This window comes from Petromyzon marinus, chromosome 67, assembly GCF_048934315.1.
Source record: "Petromyzon marinus isolate PM22_M1 ecotype Great Lakes invasive population chromosome 67, UKy_Petmar_22M1.pri1.0, whole genome shotgun sequence".
In the NCBI taxonomy this organism is placed as follows: Eukaryota; Metazoa; Chordata; class Hyperoartia; order Petromyzontiformes; family Petromyzontidae; genus Petromyzon; species Petromyzon marinus.
In genome coordinates this window covers 5,483,731-5,504,777 of record NC_133733.1, presented here as the reverse complement: position 1 = coordinate 5,504,777, position 21,047 = coordinate 5,483,731, and the positions used below count along the sequence as shown (strand labels likewise).

The window sequence follows — 21,047 nt, the reverse complement described above, 5'->3', positions numbered from 1 at the left end:
ACTCCGAGGCCACGTCAAGCGTGGAAGGATCGCTGGCAAGGTAAGGCCACGGGGGAAGAACGTCACCCGGTGGACACTTAATGGTGTTAGACTTCTAACCCTTATTATAGTAAGACTTGTTTAAAACTTATTTAAGATTTTAGATTCCTATATGTTGAATGTATGCACCATCCTGCCAAAGTAAATTCCGTGTCGGTGTGAACTTACATGGCGAATAAAACCCTTTCTGATTCTGATTCTGATTAATGGCTAAACAGGACGCGGTGGACACTTTGTCCTTGTGGTGTTCCTCACCTCCGTCACCGGCTGTGAGTCCGTGCCTTTGCTCCTTGAGCTGCGAGGTGGGTCTGGGTCGTGTGCTCAGTGTCCGGTCCTGGCAAACCTGGTGCAGGAAGTTGATGGACTTCCCGATAGACAGCACCTGCAAAAGTAAAAAAAGATCCCCCCCCCCAACTCTATAGTAGCACCTGCATGGGGCGCCCGGGGTCTGCAGGTTAAAACGTAGTGAGGCTTTCGCGACCAATAACATGCAGAAGAGGTTGGTTGTTTTTTGTTTGTTTGTTGTTGGGGTAACACCGCGTGAATATGTAAATACGTGGTGGTTAAAAGCCCGCCAACCACTCGGCACAGCCGACTAGGAAGGGGATTGTCACGTACACAGAACGTGGCCAATTTCGTCACTAGTACAGCACTGGTGTGTAGTGTAGTGTGTAGTGAAGTGTATAGTGTAGTGTGTAGTAGTGTAGTGTATAGTAGTGTGTTGTGTAGTGTATAGTAGTATATAGTGTAGTGTATAGTAGTGCAGTGTATAGTATAGTAGTGTAGTGTATAGTATAGTGTGTCATGTAGTGTATAGAGTAGTGTATAGTGTAGTGTATAGTAGTGTATAGTGTAGTGTATAGTAGTATATAGTGCAGTGTATAGTAGTGTAGTGTATAGTGTAGTGTATAGTAGTGTAGTGTATAGTATAGTGTAGTGTATAGTGGTGTAGTGTATAGTGGTGTAGTGTATAGTAGTGTAGTGTATAGTGTAGTGTATAGTGTAGTGTGTTGTGTAGTGTATAGTGTAGTGTATAGTGGTGTAGTGTATAGTGTAGTGTATAGTAGTGTAGTGTATAGTGTAGTGTGTTGTGTAGTGTATAGTGTAGTGTATAGTGTAATGTATAGTGTAGTGTATAGTGTAGTGTGTTGTGTAGTGTATAGTGTAGTGGATAGTGTAGTGTATAGCAGTGGAAAGTAGTGTAGTGTATAGTGTAGTGTATAGTGTAGTGTATAGTAGTGTAGTGTATAGTAGTGTAGTGTATAGTAGTGTAGTGTATAGTGGTGTAGTGTATAGTGTAGTGTATAGAGTAGTGTATAGTAGTGTATAGTGTAGTGTATAGTGTAGTGTATAGTGTAGTGTATAGTGTAGTGTATAGTATTGTAGTGTATAGTAGCGTAGTGTATAGTACAGTGTAGAGTGTAGTGTAGAGTGCAGTGTATAATGCAGTGTAGAGTGCAGTGTATAATGCAGTGTATAGTGTAGTGTATAGTAGTGTATTGTGCAGTGTATAGTGTAGTGTATAGTAGTGTATAGTGTATAGTGCAGTGTATAGTGTAATATATAGTGTATAGTGTAGTGTATAGTGGTGTATAGTAGTGTATAGTGCAGTGTATAGTTCAGTGTATAGTGCAGTGTAGAGTGTAGTGTATAGTAGTGTATAGTGTAGTGTATAGTAGTGTAGTGTATAGTAGTGTAGTGTTTAGTAGTGTATAGTGTATAGTGTAGTGTATAGTGTATAGTGCAGTGTATAGTGCAGTGTATAGTGCAGTGTATAGTGTAGTGTACAGTGTAGTGTACAGTGTAGTGTACAGTGTAGTGTACAGTGTAGAGTGCAGTGTGTAGTGTATAGTGCAGTGTATAGTAGTGTAGTGTATAGTGTAGTGTATAGTAGATACTACAAAAGAGTCAGTGGATACTAATCCCTCTATAGTAGATACTACAGTAGAGGCAGTGGATACTACTGCCTCTATAGTAGACACTACAGTAGAGTCAGTGGATACTATTGCCTCTATAGTAGACACTACAGTAGAGTCAGTGGATACTACTGCCTCTATAGCAGACACTACAACAGACTAAGTGGATACTACTGCCTCTATAGTAGACACTACAATAGAGTCAGTGGATACTACTGCCTCTATAGTAGACACTACAATAGAGTCAGTGGATACTACTGCCTCTATAGTAGACACTACAACAGAGTCAGGTGCCTCTATAGTAGATTCTACAGTAGAGTCAGTGGATACTACTGCCTCTATAGTAGACACTACAACAGAGTCAGTGGATACTACTGCCTCTATAGTAGACACTACAATAGTCAGTGGATACTACTGCCTCTATAGTAGACACTACAATAGTCAGTGGATACTACTGCCTCTATAGTAGACACTACAACAGAGTCAGGTGATACTACTGCCTCTATAGTAGATACTACAACAGACTAAGTGGATACTACTGCCTCTATAGTAGACACTACAACAGAGTCAGTGGATACTACTGCCTCTATAGTAGACACTACAATAGTCAGTGGATACTACTGCCTCTATAATAGACACTACAGTAGAGTCAGTGGATACTACTGCCTCTATAATAGACACTACAATAGTCAGTGGATACTACTGCCTCTATAGTAGACACTACAATAGAGTCAGTGGATACTACTGCCTCTATAGTAGACACTACAGTGAGTCAGATGGTTGGGGAGTTACTGCCGCCCGCCTCACCTTCTGCGCCTGCTCGCTGGAGATGAAGGAGGGGATCATCGACTTGCGCATCGAGTATTTGTCATGCCACAGGCGCTCCGCTTTCACCGCGGGGTCGGCCGCCACGAAGAACTGCGGTGGGGGGGGGGGGGTGGGCGGCACAACACGGGGTGTGTCGCTAAGCAACGTCGTCACAACACGGGGTGTCACTACATCACAACACGGCACGGGGTGTCACTACGTCACAACAGAGCACGGGAGTGTCACTACGTCACTACGTCACAACACAGCACGGGAGTGTCACTACGTCACTACGTCACAACACAGCACGGGGTGTCACTACGTCACGTCGTCACAACACAGCACGGGGTGTCACTACGTCACACCACAACACAACATGGCACAGGGTGTCACTACGTCACGTCACAACACCACACGGGGTGTCACTACGTCACGTCGTCACAACACAACACAGCACGGGGTGTCACTACGTCACAACACAACACAACACGGGGTGTCACTACGTCACAACACAACACACCACAGGGTGTCACTACGTCACGTCGTCACAACACAACACACCACGGGGTGTCACTACGTAACGTCGTCACAACACAGGGTGTCACTACGTCACGTCGTCACAACACGGGGTGTCACTACGTCACAACACAACACACCACAGGGTGTCACTACGTCACGTCGTCACAACACAACACAGGGTGTCACTACGTCACGTCGTCACACCACGGGGTGTCACTACGTCACGTCGTCACAACACAGGGTGTCACTACGTCACAACACAACACGGGGTGTCACTACGTCACATCGTCACAACACAGGGTGTCACTACGTCACAACACAACACACCACGGGGTGTCACTACGTCACATCGTCACAACACAGGGTGTCACTACGTCACAACACAACACACCACGGGGTGTCACTACATCACGTCGTCACAACACAGGGTGTCACTACGTCACGTCGTCACACCACGGGGTGTCACTACGTCACGTCGTCACAACACAACACAGCACAACACACCACGGGGTGTCACTACGTCACATCGTCACAACACAACACAGCCACCACCTTGGGGAACCGTTCACAACGCGAAGCGTCACAATGCAAACACGAAGGGATCAGCGGATGACGTCACACCACAACGCAGCCACCACAACGATCCGGACACGATACTGCACGGCACACCACGAGGCGGCACAACACCGCCACACGTCATACCGCACAACAGTGTCCCTGTGTGACGCCGTGTCCCTCTCAGTCTCCTAGGCGTCCCATCACGTCTCTGTGTGTCTTCCCGTGTCTCGCCGTGTCTCACCCAGTGTCTCCCCACGTGTCTCACCCCGTGTGTCACCCCGTGTCTCACCCCGTGTCTCACCCCGTGTCTCAACCCGTGTCTCACCCCGTGTCTCACCCCGTGTCTCACCCCGTGTCTCCCCACGTGTCTCACCCAGTGTCTCATCATGTCTCCTTATCCTCCATGTCTCCCCGTGTGTCTCCCCGTGTCTCACCCCGTGTCTCCCCACGTGTCTCACCCAGTGTCTCCCCATGTCTCCTCATCCTCCATGTCTCACCCAGTGTCTCACCCCGTGTCTCCTTATCCTCCATGTCTCCCCGTGTGTCTCCCCACGTCTCCCCGTGTCTCACCCCGTGTCTCACCCCGTGTCTCACCCAGTGTATCCCCATGTCTCCTCATCCTCCATGTTTCCCCGTGTGTCTCCCCGTGTGTCTCCCTGTGTGTCTCCCCGTGTGTCTCCCCACGTCTCACCCCGTGTCTCACCCCGTGTCTCCCCATCCTCCATGTCTCCCCGTGTGTCTCCCCGTGTCTCCCCATGTTTCCTCATCCTCCATGTCTCCCCGTGTGTCTCCCCACGTGTCTCCCCACGTGTCTCCCCACGTGTCTCCCCACGTTTCCCCCCCATGTGTGGGGAGCGGTAGTGTAGTGGTTAGCGCTACGCTGCGCTATGAACCCTGCGACCCGGGTTCAATTCCCGCTCACGGCCAACACCAGTGACGATTATCTGAACCGGTCCCGGGCCTCCCCTAGGTCGACTCAACCTCAAATGAGTACCTGGCGCGGTGTGTAGTAAACATCGCCACTAGGGAGACAAAGGCGGCCGGGCGTGGTGCTGGCCACCCACCCCCTCGTGTGCCGTTCCGGCCTTCATAGGTGCTCGCTAGCAGCACTTGCCCCTACAGTCTGTTAAGGCTATACAGGGGGTCTTTGTCTTTGTGTGTGCGTGTATCCCCCCCGTGTCTCTCCCCTCCTAGCGTATCTACCCCAGCGCCTCCACGTGTCTCCCCCAGTGTCTCCCCGTGTCTCACCCCGTGTCTCACCCCGTGTCTCACTCCGTGTCTCACCCAGTGTCTTCCCCAGTGTCTCACCCCGTGTCTCCCCGTGTCTCACCCCGTGTCTCCCCCAGTGTCTCCCCGTGTCTCCCCATGTCTCACCCCGTGTCTCACCCCGTGTCTCACCCCGTGTCTCCCCCAGTGTCTCCCCATGTGTCTCACCCCGTGTCTCCCCCAGTGTCTCCCCCAGTGCCTCCCCGTGTCTCACCCCGTGTCTCCCCCCGTGTCTCACTCCGTGTCTCACCCAGTGTCTTCCCCAGTGTCTCACCCCGTGTCTCCCCGTGTCTCACCCCGTGTCTCCCCCAGTGTCTCCCCGTGTCTCCCCATGTCTCACCCCGTGTCTCACCCCGTGTCTCACCCCGTGTCTCACCCCGTGTCTCCCCATGTGTCTCACCCCGTGTCTCCCCCAGTGTCTCCCCATGTCTCACCCCGTGTCTCCCCCAGTGTCTCACCCCGTGTCTCCCCGTGTCTCACCCTGTGTCTCCCCCAGTGTCTCCCCGTGTCTCCCCATGTCTCACCCCGTGTCTCACCCCGTGTCTCACCCCGTGTCTCACCCCGTGTCTCCCCATGTGTCTCACCCCGTGTCTCCCCCAGTGTCTCCCCATGTCTCACCCCGTGTCTCCCCCAGTGTCTCACCCCGTGTCTCCCCGTGTCTCACCCCGTGTCTCACCCCGTGTCTCCCCATGTGTCTCCCCGTGTCTCACGCCATGTCTCACCCCGTGTCTCACCCCGTGTCTCCTCATCCCTCGTGTCTCCCCCCCGTATCTACCCCAGCGCCTCCACGTGTCTCCCCCAGTGTCTCACCGTGCGTCTCCCCGTGTCTCACCCCGTGTGTCTTCCCGTGTCTCGCCCCGTGTTTCGCCCCGTGTCTCCCCCAGTGTCTCTCCCAGTGTCTCACCCCGTGTCTCAACCCGTGTGCCTCCCCATGTCTCCTCATCCCCCGTGTCTCACCCCGTGTCTCACCCCGTGTCTCCCCCAGTGTCTCCCCCAGTGTCTCACCGTGCGTCTCCCCGTGTCTCACCCCGTGTGCCTCCCCATGTCTCCTCATCCCCCGTGTCTCACCCCATGTCTCACCCCGTGTCTCCCCCAGTGTCTCCCCCAGTGTCTCCCCCAGTGTCTCCCCGTGTCTCACCCCGTGTCTCCCCCAGTGTCTCACCCCGTGTCTCCCCGTGTCTCACCCCGTGTCTCACCCCATGTGTCTCCCCATGTGTCTCCCCATGTCTCACCCCGTGTCTCACCCCGTGTCTCACCCCGTGTCTCCTCATCCCCCGTGTCTCCCCCCCGTATCTACCCCAGCGCCTCCACGTGTCTCCCCCAGTGTCTCGCCATGTGTCTCCCCGTGTCTCAACCCGTGTCTCACCCCGTGTGTCTCCCCGTGTCTCGCCCCGTGTGTCTCCACCCCGTGTGTCTCCACCCCCTCCCCCCCACCCCCCCCCCCCCCGCATCTACCCCGGCGCCACCCACGCGTCTCCCCACGTGTCTCCCACCTCGTGGAACGTGTCCTCGAGCTCGCCGTCGTAGATCCAGCGAGAGAGCATCGTGTGCAGCGGCAGAGACACGAGGCCCAGCAGGTGACGCGCCAGCGAGCGGACGCAAGGGGAGCCGGAGCGTGTGTACGCGTGCACGCACGAGGCCAGCTCCCCTCCCTTGCGGCCTTGGAACACCAGCGGCACCGTCATCAGCGCCGTCAACGATATCATCGTCATCACGCAACGGGGAGCTGTCTCCCCTCGCGTCTGGCTTGTAAATTATCATCATCATCATCAACAACATAATTGGTTTTACATTATGAGACCTCCTTTGCCAGTAACAAGATATAGTAAATAGATTTTACCCTTTTAGCTGGCACAAAAACTGACACCTTTATACAAGGGATCATGTTTGCAATAACCACAACACAAGCAGTCAAAAATGCAAACAAAAAGAGACAACTCTGATAATGATATTGGCACTGTCCTTGAATTTGATTGGTCCACACCCGAGACGGCTTTTCTTAGAGCCCTTAGTCTCCACTGGTGTTGGACCAGATGACGCCAAAAGGCGTACAGCTCAAAAAACAGCGCACTATCAGAGTATTGAGAGCTCTGGCAAAGGAGGTCTCATAATGTAAATGCTCACCCCAAGCCCTCAATACTCTGATAGTGCGCTGTTTTTGAGTTGTACGCCTTTTGGCGTCATCTGGTCCAACACCAATCAAATTCAAGGACAGTGCAAATATTATTATCAGAGTTGTCTCTTTTTGTTTGCATTTTGACTGCTTGTGTTGTGGTTATTGCAAACATGATGCCTCGTATAAAGGTGTCAGTTTCTGTGCCAGCTAAAAGGGTAAAAACCTATTACAACATGACAATTGGTTTTTCACCCTTTTATCCGGCAACAAAACTGTCACGTTTGCATTGACCACAATACCTGCGGTCGGAACGCAAACAAAAAAACATAACCCTGATAATGTCAACATAATCAACAGCGTCGTCGTCACCAATGTCACCATCAACAACATCATCAGCATAAAATTTTGATTTAAAGCTTTCGTGACTGCAGTAATTCATATTCTTAGTTTTTTCGGTAAAGTCACGTTGAAGGGAAACAACAAAATAATAAAATATATATAAAAACAATAAAAAAAATTCTCACGACGTTGTGAGAATTTTTTATTGTTTTATATATATTTTATTATTTTGTTGTTTCCCTTCAACGTGACTTTACCGAAAAAACTAAGAATATCATCAGCATACATACGCGCGTTCCCAATGTACGCGTAACAAGTGTAGCGCTCCATTAACGTACTGTGGTCACCTACCTGCAGCAGCAGACGTACGTCAGCAGGGGGTGGGGGTCTGTGGACCGCTATGGTTCCCCCCCAGACCCCGAGAGAAGGGGGGCTGGGGGGGGGGGCTGAGGGAATATTCCAGGATCCCCTAAAACGCTTCGCAAGGGAGGCACGGCCAGGCGCGGAGAGACCCCCCCCAGGGTGGATAAAAGCCAGGCCCCCTGTACGGCTTCGAGTAGGACCCTGGGTACACCCAGACACCGACGTCCTTGTAAGGCCCGGGACTGTAGTGGGCCAGCGTCCGAGACCCGAGGACCTTGGCTGGGTCGAGTCAGGGTCAGGGTAGCCCCCCCCCCTCCCCCCTTAGGGGCCCCCCTGCAGAGAGGTCCCCAGTGTGAGGAGGCAAACGATGGCCCGGAGGGGCCAAACCTCACCAGGTAGCGGGTGTGCGAGGGGACCGTTCACCCCTATCTACGTTCGGGACCTTGTGTTGAATTTCATTGTTTGATTTTCACTTAGTTTAACACGTAGGCTTTCGCGACCAATATTATTCATAATAAAGGTTTTTGGGTTAGATCGCGTTTATTTATAAATGTGTCGTAACCCTCCACCACCCGACACGGCCAATCAGCAAAAAAAAGTGTCACGTTGACAAAAGACAAATAATTCACTACTTTAGCCCACCGGTGTGTTGAAGAGTGAATCCACATTTACAGTTTGAGTACTCAAACTTTGAGTACTCAAACTGAGTACTCAGACAAATAATTCACTACTTTAGCCCACCGGTGTGTTGAAGAGTGAATCCACAAGTGTCAACGTGACACTTTTTTTGCTGATTGGCCGTGTCGGGTGGTGGAGGGTTACGACACATTGATTTTCACTGTTGCCTCAAGCACCCGCTCTCCCTCGTCTTTGGCCTCACTGCATATAAGCGTGTTCCTGTATTCGAGGCACGTCGCAAGCGTGCGGCTAGCGTGTAGGTCGAGTGAGGGGTAAGCGTGCGGCTAGCGTGTAGGTCAAGTGTGAGGGGTAAGCGTGTGGCTAGCGTGCTCTCACCGTGGCAGCGATCTACGAGTGCGGCGAGCGAGTGGAGACGCTGCCGGGGCTCCGACGTCCAGACGAGGAGACGACGCAGGGTGAGGGAGCCCTCTGGGCCAACATTCACGCCGAGGTCTTCCTCCACGTTCAGCTGCGGCAGTCGACATCGCCATCAACATCAACACCGCTATCACGGTCGTCAAGATCACCGTCATCAACATCCATATCACCATCAACATCCAAATCACCATCAGCATCGATATCACCATCATCAACACCGTTATAGCGATCATCAAGATCACTGTCATCAACATCCATATCACCATCAACATCGATATCACCATCAGCATCGATATCACCATCATCAACACCGTTACAGCGATCATCAAGATCACTGTCATCAACATCCATATCACCATCAACATCGATATCACCATCAGCATCGATATCACCATCATCAACACCGTTATAGCGACCATCAAGATCACTGTCATCAACATCCATATCACCATCAACATCGATATCACCATCAACATCGATATCACCATCATCAATACCGTTATCACGCTCGTCAAGATCACCGTCATCAACATCGATATCAACATCAACATCGATATCACCATCATCAATACCGTTATCACGGTCATCAAGATCACTGTCATCAACATCAACATCATCAATATCGTTATCACCATAATCAAGATCAGTCATCAACATCGATATCACCATCAGCATCGATATCACCATCAATATCACCATCGATATCGTTATCACGATCACAAAGATCACTGTCATCAACATCAACATCACCGTCATCAATATCGTCATCACCATCGTCAAGATCACCGTCATCAACATCGATATCACCACCACCAATATCGTTATCACGATCACCAGCATCAACATCACCATCATCAATACGGGGCACCGCAAATTTGCAATGCGGACGCACATCGGGGGGGAACAAGCTTGAGTTCATTTAAAACAGGGGCACGGGGAGGCCCGCAAAAATCATTTTGGGTTTTGCTGGCCCTGCCAAGGCAACCACAGGCGGGACTCGAAGTTCAACAAATCTAAGAGCAAACCTGGAAGAGCCGACACGAGTGGCAGCAACGTCGTCGACAATGCCGGCTAACGTCATCACCGCGCGCCTCGCCAAAGAGACGCGGTTCCAGCCCATCGCATTGAGGGGGCGAGAGTTCATTAAAACGTTCGACCAAATATATAACGGTGGCTAATCTTTAAGTTGATCATTTTGCGTGGCACCGCGGATGACGTTACATAAATGTCCAAACGGCCCTTGGCAAAAAAAAAAAATGTTCCCCAACCCTTCCCTAAGGGTTCCTCAGTAAACAGCAAAATGCCACTGTGGGTGGCCACGTGGAATGTTCGAACGCTCACTGCGGAGGAGAGGCTGCCACTCCTCTGTCGGTAGCTGGACCGGTACCGCCTGGATCTCTGCGGCATTCGGGAGGTCCGGTGCACCGGCTCTGGCTCCTGCCACCATGAGGGGTGGGACAGCCCTCTACTCGGGGCAGGAGACCGCCAAACAACGGGGGAGTGGCTCTTCTTCTGAGCAAAAGAATGAAGGGGGCCGTTGGGAGCGTGGCGGCGATGCGTGCGAAGCTGCAAGCCCCAGGCTACTTTGGGCCCGCCTTCCCATCAACCGGAGGGGCGAGGAGTGGCGGTCGTTGTTACTTATGCGATTTTGCGTGCGCGGTGTCCCGCCACCTGGGAGTGAAGCACGGAGATGAGCCGATAGAATTCCTTGAGCTCTTGGTGGAGTGCGGCACAGAAGCTCTGCAGAGAAGGAGGGCACGGGCACGCGGGTTTACGCCTTCCGGAGGCCTGGCACGCCTCGCGAGCGGGCGGGCGGGCGGGCGGGTGATCAGCACCATGCTCGGCCGTGCACGTGTCCCCAGTGGGCAAATGTTTACACATCGCACCAGGTACTCCGTTTAAGGCTGAGCTGACCTATGTATGCATTTATATATGTAGATCTTATTTCACACCGTACGCAATCAGCCGCGCTTATCGGGGGGGGGGCCCAAGGACTGGTTCGGATATTCGCCGATGTTGGCTGCCCAAACTCACTCACTCAGCTGCCCCCCACTCACTCACCCAGCTGCCACTCACTCACTCAGCCCGCCCCCCACTCACTCACTCAGCCCCCGCCCCCACTCACTCACTCAGCCTCCGCCCCCACTCACTCACTCAGCCCCCGCCCCCACTCACTCACTCAGCTGCCCCTCACTCACTCAGCTGCCCCTCACTCACTCAGCTGCCCCCCACCTACTCACTCACTCAGCCCCCGCCCCCACTCACTCACTCAGCTGCCCCCCACTCACTCACTCAGCTGCCCCTCCACTCACTCACTCAGGTGCCCCCCACTCACTCACTCAGCTGCCCCCCACTCACTCAGCTGCCCCCCACTCACTCAGCTGCCCCCCCACTCACTCACTCAGCTGCCCCTCCACTCACTCACTCAGCTGCCCCCCACTCACTCACTCAGCTGCCCCCCACTCACTCAGCTGCCCCCCACTCACTCACTCAGCTGCCCCCACTCACTCACTCAGCTGCCCCCTACTCACTCACTCAGCTGCCCCCCACTCACTCACTCAGCTGCCCCCCACTCACTCACTCAGCTGCCCCCCACTCACTCACTCAGCTGCCCCCCACTCACTCACTCACTCAGCTGCCCCCCACTCACTCACTCAGCCCCCCCACCCCACTCACTCACTCACTCACCTGCCCCCACTCACTCAGCTGCCCCCCACTCACTCAGCTGCCCCCCACTCACTCACTCAGCCCCCCCCACCTCCACCCACCTACTCACTCCGCCATCCCCCCGGCCCCCCATCCAGCGCCCCCCCTCCCCCCAACTCACCTGCCCCACGAGGCCGAAGGCGCGGTCGAGCGCACGCTGGTCGATGTACTTGCGGGCCTTGTTGTGCAACCAGCCGATCTCGGAGAGGCGTGCCGTCACATCCCGCAGCGACTTGGGGGCTCCCACCTGTTTCAGGAAACAACAACAACAACAACAAAAATCATTACAGTACAGTTCAGTTTATTTTGGTGTATAGCCCCCTGTGAGCCATGCGGCTCTTGAATCGGGTGCAACCAACAACAACAACAAGCTAAACAAAAACACGAACAATACAAACATCTTGAAGTGACTGCGCGTGACTTTGTGCGAACAGAAAATCCATGGGGGGGAAAACAAAAAAAACTGAAAAAATATTCCTGAAAAAAGCACCGTGTACAACCACCAACGCCGTGTGCAATAAAAAATCCCAGTGGGATGAAAAGTCAAACAACAACAACAACAACTTTTGATTTAAAGCTTTCGTGAGTGCAGTAATTCACATTCTTAGCTCTTTCGGTAAAGTCACGTTGAAGGGAAACAATAAAATAATAAAAAAAATATAAAAATATTGTCTTAGCTCTTTCGGTAAAGTCATGTTGAAGGGAAACAATAAAATATATATAAAAATATTGCTTTATATTTATTATTATTTTATAAAGCCATTATTTTATTGTTTCCCTTCAACGTGACTTTACCGAAAGAGCTAATAATAACAACAACAACCACAAAAACTTAGATTAAGGCCGTCAGTCTAACTCCGTACCGCAACAAAACGAATCACCAAAAAATAAAGCCATAATTGCAACGTAACAGTGATTCGCAGGGACTGTGACCCAATTTTTACGATAAACTACGTAAACAACGCGTAACACCAAACCCTAGAGCCATAGCTGGCCTGCGCGAGTTACTCCACAAACAACAGGAGCATCGGTTGTGAGCCGTCCCGTCTGCAGGAATCCGAAACTCTTTGCTTCTTACGGTCAAAAAGTCGACACGTCAACGTAGTCATAAATAAAATCGACACGAGCGAGCGGTGGTCATCATCCTTTGCCCGATGACGACCGCTCGCTGCTGCTGCTGCTGCTGCGGTGGAAACGTTCGGGATTTGTTACGATTCGATTTCAAACTACGCCACCTTACCCAAAGAACCGCAGAGTAAATTCCGATTTAAAGCTTTCGTGACTGCGGGGATTCATCAACGTGGTTAATTTAGGTAAAGTCACGTAGAGAGATATATTATATATTGAGTTTATTGATAATATCGATATAGTTTATATTTTAGATTTTTTTTCGTCAGTTTACTATGTGGTATTCATTATACAGTGTAGTGCGATCATCAAGATCACTGTCATCAACATCGATATCGTTATCACGATCATCAAGATCACTGCCATCAACGTCGCAGTCGAAACGTCGCGAGAACCGTCTCATTTTATGTTTTTTATTATTTCGTCGCTTCCAACCTTCCAACGTGGCGACTTCGCCCAAAGAACCAAGAATAATAATCGTTGCACAAGGGGCTTGCACGCGTTTCGACCGGGGGTTCAGGAGAAGATGGGGGGTACCTTGGGGTCTATGAGGTAAGCCCCCTCGGTTTGGCTCAACCTCACGTAGGTCCCCTCGATCCCCTGGAAGACGTAGAGCAGATCGCGCACCAGCAACGACTCAGACAGTTCCACGGAGGCTGCAGCACACACACGCACACACACAGGGCCGCAGAGCAGAGGCATCAGCGGGACTATCCATTGAAACTATTTCACTTTATTTTACCAGTAAAAGTCACGTTGAAGGGCAACAGTAAAATAATAAAATATATATATCTAAAACAATAAAATTCTTCACGACGTTTCGACTGTAACACAAACAAGTCGTCATCAGGTGTGATGATGACTGTTTGTGTTACAGTCGAAACAGGTGTGATGATGACTTTGTGTTACAGTCGAAACGTCGTGAGAATTTTTTTGTTTTATATATATTTTATACTGGTAGGAACGAAGTTGTAAACTGAGTGTACCAGCCTGCAATAGATTAATGTGTCCGTCCGTCCGTCCCCTTTCAATACTTTAACGAAGTGAAATCTCGTGCTGTTGGGTGTAAAATCAGCAATAGACAGCGCATAGACTTGCCCTACCATCCCACCCTGCAGGGACCTGTTTATTTTATTGTTTCCCTTCAACGTGACTTTACCGAAAGAACCAAGGATATTAATCAATGCAGTCACGAAAGCTTTAAATAAAAATGTATTTTACCAGTTAAAGGGCCCCCCCCCCCCTGACCATCACAAACAATAGCTCGAAGAAGGGGCTTGTCGTGTGGAAATTTACATCGGGCCAAATCATCAAAACGCGTATTCCATTATAAATGCGGAGGGACGCGGTGAACAGTCCACAAGGCAACAAGGGGAGAGCAAGCAAAGTCAAAATATACAGCAGGTGCCGGGGGCTCCAGATCGAGCCCTTGGCCTCCTGCATACCAGGCGATGCATCGTCAGCGTCACCAATAGCCACAGAATCATTTGCTTCTTCATCATCATCACCATCGACGTACGTGTAAGTCTCACTCACGCGAAGACAAATGGACCACCCCGCGTTCGGGCAAGGGTTGCTGGTGAGAACCCGGCCGCCTTTGTCTCCCCAGCGGCGATGCTTAACACGCACCGCGCCAGGCCCTCATGTGAGGCCGAGCCGACCCTTCTGGGAAGGCCCAGGGCCGGATCGTAAAATCACCGCCGGTGTTGTGGGTCGTGAGCGGGGAATCGAACTCGGGTCGCCAGGTTCGCAGTGTGCAGCACGCCGCCGCTCCCCCCCCCGCACTCTCTCACCCCCAAAGACAAAGATCCCCCCCGTATGGCCTCAACAGACGTTTCAGGCGAGTGCTGTTTGCGAGCGGAGCTATGGAAGTGGGCACGGCGCATAAGGGGGGTGGTGGTGGTGGCCAGCACCACGCCCGACAACCACCCCCCCCCCGAAAGAAAAGACAAAGATCCCCGTATAGCCTGCACAGACTGCCGGGGCAAGTGCTGTTAGCGAGCAGCACCTACGATGGCCCCCCCCCCCCCCAAACGGCACAATGAAGGGGGGGGGGGTGGCCAACGGCACCACGCCCGGCCGCCTTTGTCTCCCCAGCGGCGATGTTCACTACACAAAGATAAAGATCCCCCATGTAGCCTTAACAGACTGTAGGGGCAAGTGCTGTTAGCGAGCACGAAGGCCGGAACGGCACACGAGGGGGTGGGTGGCCAGCACCACGCCCGACCGCCTTTGTCTCCCCAGTGGCAATGTTTAACACACCGCACCAGGTACTCATTTGAGGCCGAGTCGACCTAGGGGAGGGCCTGGGACCGGTTCAGATAATCGTCACCGGTGTTGGCCGTGGGCGGGAATCGAACCCGGGTCGCCAGGTTCATAGCGCAGCGTAGCGTAGCGCTAACCGCTACACCACCGCTCCCCACACACACACACACACAGCACCGGGCACTCATTTGAGACCGAAGTCGACCTAGGGGAGGCCCAGGACGGGCTCAAATCATCGCCGCCGATGTCGGGAATGGAACCCGGCTCGCCGGGCTTCGCGGCGCGGCGTGGCCGACCGCCGCCTCCACCTCCGCCCGCACTCACTCACACGAAACACAAAACACGAAACACACGGACGGAGACTCACTGTTGACGTCGCCCTCGGAGCGTGCGCCGTGCGCGTCGCTGCGGGCCACCAGGCCGTAGGGCCCGGACTGCGAGGCCCACGCCTGTCGGGCAGTGCCGTCGGCCGGCGTGCGGTGAGACTGCCTGCGCCCACAGCGAGAGGAGAAGGCGGCGGTGAGAACGGCACCGGCGGTGAGAACGGCACCGGCGATGAGAACGGCACCCCGGACAAAGCGGTGCACGGCTAAAAGCAGCGCGCGGCAAATCCGGCGTTTGGCGCGCAAGGAGTTGGGCGAGCGACATCATCCATGGTAGAGGTTTTTGTTTTTGCTTTTCGGGGGTTGGATGGCGTGATAATCGTACGTGAAATGTGACGTCAAAAAACCCCCGCCAAGCACCCCGACACAGCCGACTAGGAAGGGGTTTGTCACGTACACAGAACGTGGCCAATTTCGTCACTAGTACAGCACTAGTGTGTAGTGTAGTGTATAGTAGTGTATAGTGAAGTGTATAGTGTAGTGTATAGTGTGAAGTGTAGTGTATGGTGTAGTGTATAGTGCAGTGTATAGTGCAGTGTATGGTGTAGTGTATAGTGTAGTGTATAGTGTAGTGTATAGTGTATAGTGTAGTGTATAGTGTAGTGTATAGTGTAGTGTACAGTAGTGTATAGTGTAGTGTATAGTGTAGTGTATAGTAGTGTATAGTGTAGTGTATAGTAGTGTAGTGTATAGTAGTGTAGTGTATAGTGTAGTGTATAGTGTAGTGTATAGTGTATAGTGTAGTGTATAGTAGTGTATAGTGTAGTGTATAGTAGTGTATAGTGTAGTGTATAGTAGTGTATAGTGTAGTGTACAGTGTAGTGTACAGTGTAGTGTATAGTAGTGTAGTGTGTAGTGTATAGTGTATAGTCTATAGTGTATAGTGTAGTGTATAGTGTAGTGTATAGTAGTGTAGTGTGTAGTGTATAGTGTATAGTCTATAGTGTATAGTGTAGTGTATAGTGCAGTGGACTAATACAGCACACCGGTTGTGCGTTGGAGAACCAAACCACAACATTTACTCAGCTTGTGACGAATTGGCCCCCATTTTTTCTTGACGTGACAACCCATACGAGTTGGCGGCTGTGTCGGGTGGTGGCGGGGTTTTAGCGACACATTTTAAAAATACTCTTCGATTCTTTCGGGTAAAGTCTCACGCAGTTAGAAATAAAATTAAACTAATATCACGACCAAAATGTTTCGTTTTATTTTGATTTAAAGCTTTCGTGACTGCAGCAATTCATATTCTTAGCTCTTTCGGTAAAGTCACGTTGAAGAGAAACAATAAAATAATAAATATATATTTGTAAGCCATCTGGCTACCATGAGAGATTCTTTCATGAGGCTATCCACATATACAAGCACAGAGACAATTTCAACCGAGAAGATGGATTCTGGCTTAGCAATCATTGGAAGGATTTGATAAACCATTTCAGGTCATAATTGATTGTTCACGTTTACGGTGGCTTTCAGACAGCATACATTAAATTTTCGTCTCCCCCCTCCTCTTTTCAGAACATAGATGGACTCGTCCTTCTAAATAAACTGCCAAATCGCTACGCGTGGCACTAACGGTTTTTAAAAATAAGTGAATACGCCGTTTAAAAATAAATAAATTAATGCAAACCGGCACACCTGATGACGACCGTTTGTGTTATGGTCGAAACGTCGTGAGAATTTTTATTGTTTTTTATATATATTTTATTACTTTATTGCTTCTCTTCAACGTGACTTTACTGAAAGAGCTAAGAATATGAAATGTTTCGATTTAAAGCTTTCGTGACCTGCAGTGATTCATATCCCTGGTTTCTTTCGGTAAAAGTCACGTTGAAGGGAAACAATAAAATAATTTTAAAAATACATGCAGAAAACGATAAAATTCTCACGACGTTTCGACTGCAACACCAAGCAGCCACCATCAGGGCGTGAAAACCAGCGCCGCTTCTTTCAAATGTTCTTGCCGCTGGTTTTCACACCTGATGACGACTGCTTGCTGTTGCAGTCGAAACGTCGTGAGAATTTTATTGCTATACATATGTATTTCATCATGTTATTGTTTCCCTTCAACGTGGACTTTACCGAAAGAACCACGGAGCAGGGATTCCTGCAGTCACGAAGGCTTCAAATCAGCATGAGAAAATCTTCAAGCGATCTAACCCAAAAAAAATCCTCCACTATGGATTTTCTGTTTGCACGGATTTTCTGTTTGCACAAAGTCACACAGTCACATTACGAGACCTCCTTTGCCAGTAGCAAGACGTAGTAATAGGTTTTTACCCTTTTAACCAGCGCAAAAACTGACACCTTTATTCAAGGCATCATCTTCTTTGGTTCTTACGGTAAAGTCACGTAGAATGAGAATAAAATAATGAATTAATAAAATAAAATAACGCATTCTGCGTGACTTTACCGAAAGAACCAAAGAAGATGAATCCTTGCAGTCACGAAAGCTTTAAATCAAGGCATCATGTTTGCAATAACCACAACACAAGCAGTCAAAATGCAAACAAAAAGAGACAACTCTGATAATGATATTGGCACTGTCCTTGAATTCGATTGGTCCACACCCGAGACGGCTTTTCTTAGAGCCCTTAGTCTCCACCGGTGTTGGACCAGAAGACGCCAAAAGGCGTACAGCTCAAAAAACAGCGCACTATCAGAGTATTGAGGGCTCGGGGTGAGCATTTACATTGAGAGACCTCCTTTGCCAGTAACAAGATATAGTAATAGGTTTTTACCCTTTTAACCGGTGCAAAAACTGACACCTTTACTCAAGGCATCATGTTTGCAATAACCACAACACAAGCAGTCAAAATGCAAACAAAAAGAGACAACTCTGATAATAATAATATTGGCACTGTCCTTGAATTCGATTGGTCCACACCCGAGACGGCTTTTCTTAGAGCCCTTTAGTCTCCACTGGTGTTGGACCAGATGACGCCAAAAGGCGTACAGCTCAAAAAACAGCGCACCATCAGAGTATTGAGGGCTCGGGGTGAGCATTTACACTGAGAGACCTCCTTTGCCAGTAACAAGATATAGTAATAGGCTTTTACCCTTTTAACCGGCGCAAAAACTGACACCTTTATTCAAGACATCATGTTTGCAATAACCACAACACAAGCAGTCAAAATGCAAACAAAAAGAGACAACTCTGATAATGATATTGGCACTGTCCTTGAATTCGATTGGTCCACACCCGAGACGGCTTTTCTTAGAGCCCTTAGTCTCCACCGGTGTTGGACCAGAAGACGCCAAAAGGCGTACAGCTCAAAAAACAGCGCACTATCAGAGTATTGAGGGCTCGGGGTGAGCATTTACATTGAGAGACCTCCTTTGCCAGTAACAAGATATAGTAATAGGTTTTTACCCTTTTAACCGGCGCAAAAACTGACACCTTTACTCAAGGCATCATGTTTGCAATAACCACAACACAAGCAGTCAAAATGCAAACAAAAAGAGACAACTCTGATAATGATATTGGCACTGTCCTTGAATTTGATTGGTCCACACCCGAGACGACTTTTCTTAGAGCCCTTTAGTCTCACACTGGTGTTGGACCAGATGACGCCAATAGGCGTACAGCTCAAAAAACAGCGCACTATCAGAGTATTGAGGGCTCGGGGTGAGCATTTACATTGAGAGACCTCCTTTGCCAGTAACAAGATATATAGCAAATAGGTTTTTGTGCCAGTTAAAAAAGAAAAAGAGAGTTGTCTCTTTTTGTTTGCATTTCGACTGCTTGTGTTGTGGTTATTGCCAACATGATGCCTTGAATAAAGGTGCCGGTCTTTGCGCCGGTTAAAAGGGTAAAAACCTATTTACCATATCACACACACACAAAGTCACTTTTAAGATATTTTTCTTGTTCGTGTTTTGTTTGGCTTCTTGCGGCTTGCGCCCGATTCAAGAGCCGAACGGCTCACGGGGGCTATCCTGCGCCGAACAAATGGAACGGAAACCAGCAGCAACGTGCCGCGGGTGTCAACCCACCCCGGGTAGAGGCTGTCGGGCGTCGGCGTGGGACCGCGCATCCCGCTCGGAGTGACGCTGCTCACTCCACTGCTGCCGAAACTCGCGGAACTCGCCAGCCCCCCCCGCTGCCGCTGCTGCCGCTGCTGCTGCTGCTGGAGACCGGGGCAGGGCACCATCCCGCCGGCCTGCCCGGCGCCGCACGCCACCTCGAGCAGGGGCAGCGGGAGGCTCTGGGGCCGCGGGGCCGGGGTGGAGTGGACGAGGAGGGGCAGGCCGTTCCCAAACAGCGTGGAGCCGCTCAGGAGCTGCGCGGGCGGGCGGGCGGGCGGGCGGGCCGAGAGATCGTGCGTTAGGGTCGGCGGAGGAGGGGGGGGTACGGAAGCTGTTGATGCGTCGACCGGCCAATTTAAACCTCGTCAGGTTCACGCTGGCGCTGTCACGGCAATCAAATCGCACGCCCGACGAAATCGCCGACCGGCCCCATTCACGGACGCGGGCAGTGGCGTCGCGGGGGCGGGGGGGGCGTGTCTCTGGCCACGTATGGCCTTGTGGATCGTGCAGCGAGGAGCCGAGTGAATCCGGCACTCCGCTTTTACCTTGGCGTGAGGCTTCCGTGGGTTCTCGGCCAGAGACAACAGCAGGTAGAGGGCAGCCCAGCGGTTGCGCAGCACGGCCTGGATGCATCACAACGCGCCACGCGTTGTGACGCGGTGGGGTTAACACGCCGCGCAAGCTCAACACACCGCCACACACGGGAGCTGCTCGAACTCAAAGCCCGAACGCTGACACAAAACCTCAACGCTGACCCACCGCCTCAACATGAACCCATGGCCTCAACAGTAACATGCATTCTGAACACCGGCACATGCACTCAGCAATGGCACAGTCTCAACGCTGACCCACAGCCTCAACGCTGACCCACAGCCTCAACGCTGACACACAGTCTCAACACTGACCCACAGTCTCAACGCTGACAAACAGCCTCAACACTAACACACAGTCTGAACAATGACACACAGTGTCAACAATGACACACAGTGTCAACAATGACACACAGTGTCAACAATGACACACAGTGTCAACGCTGACCCACAGTCTCAACGCTGACCCACAGCCTCAACACTGACACACAGCCTCAACACTGACACACAGCCTCAAGACTGACACACAGCCTCAAGACTGACCCACAGCCTCAACACTGACCCACAGCCTCAAGACTGACACACAGCCTCAACGCTGACACAGCCTCAACACTGACCCACAGCCTCAACACTGACCCACAGCCTCAAGACTGACACACAGCCTCAAGACTGACCCACAGCCTCAACGCTGACCCATAGCCTCAACACTGACCCACAGCCTCAACACTGACACACAGCCTCAACACTGACCCACAGCCTCAACACTGACACACAGCCTCAACACTGACCCACAGCCTCAAGACTGACACACAGCCTCAAGACTGACACACAGCCTCAAGACTGACCCACAGCCTCAACGCTGACCCATAGCCTCAACACTGACCCACAGCCTCAACACTGACCCACAGCCTCAACACTGACCCACAGCCTCAACACTGACCCACAGCCTCAACACTGACACACAGCCTCA

At 51.2% G+C, this 21,047-nt stretch overlaps 1 protein-coding gene across 1 annotated transcript in view; it reads right to left on the bottom strand.

The window, feature by feature from the left end:
* The window catches only part of TUBGCP3 (tubulin gamma complex component 3), a 53,951-nt gene that overhangs the window by 22,351 nt on the left and 10,553 nt on the right, over positions 1-21,047 (bottom strand). The window contains exons 4-13 of the mRNA XM_076054723.1: positions 20,033-20,110; positions 19,455-19,741; positions 15,446-15,567; positions 13,351-13,469; positions 11,807-11,932; positions 10,651-10,719; positions 8,938-9,070; positions 6,599-6,765; positions 2,763-2,873; positions 295-421 (exon numbers count right to left, since the gene is read on the bottom strand). Of these exons, the coding sequence (XP_075910838.1) occupies positions 295-421; positions 2,763-2,873; positions 6,599-6,765; positions 8,938-9,070; positions 10,651-10,719; positions 11,807-11,932; positions 13,351-13,469; positions 15,446-15,567; positions 19,455-19,741; positions 20,033-20,110 (1,339 nt within the window). The remainder of the gene's footprint in view (positions 1-294; positions 422-2,762; positions 2,874-6,598; positions 6,766-8,937; positions 9,071-10,650; positions 10,720-11,806; positions 11,933-13,350; positions 13,470-15,445; positions 15,568-19,454; positions 19,742-20,032; positions 20,111-21,047) is intronic.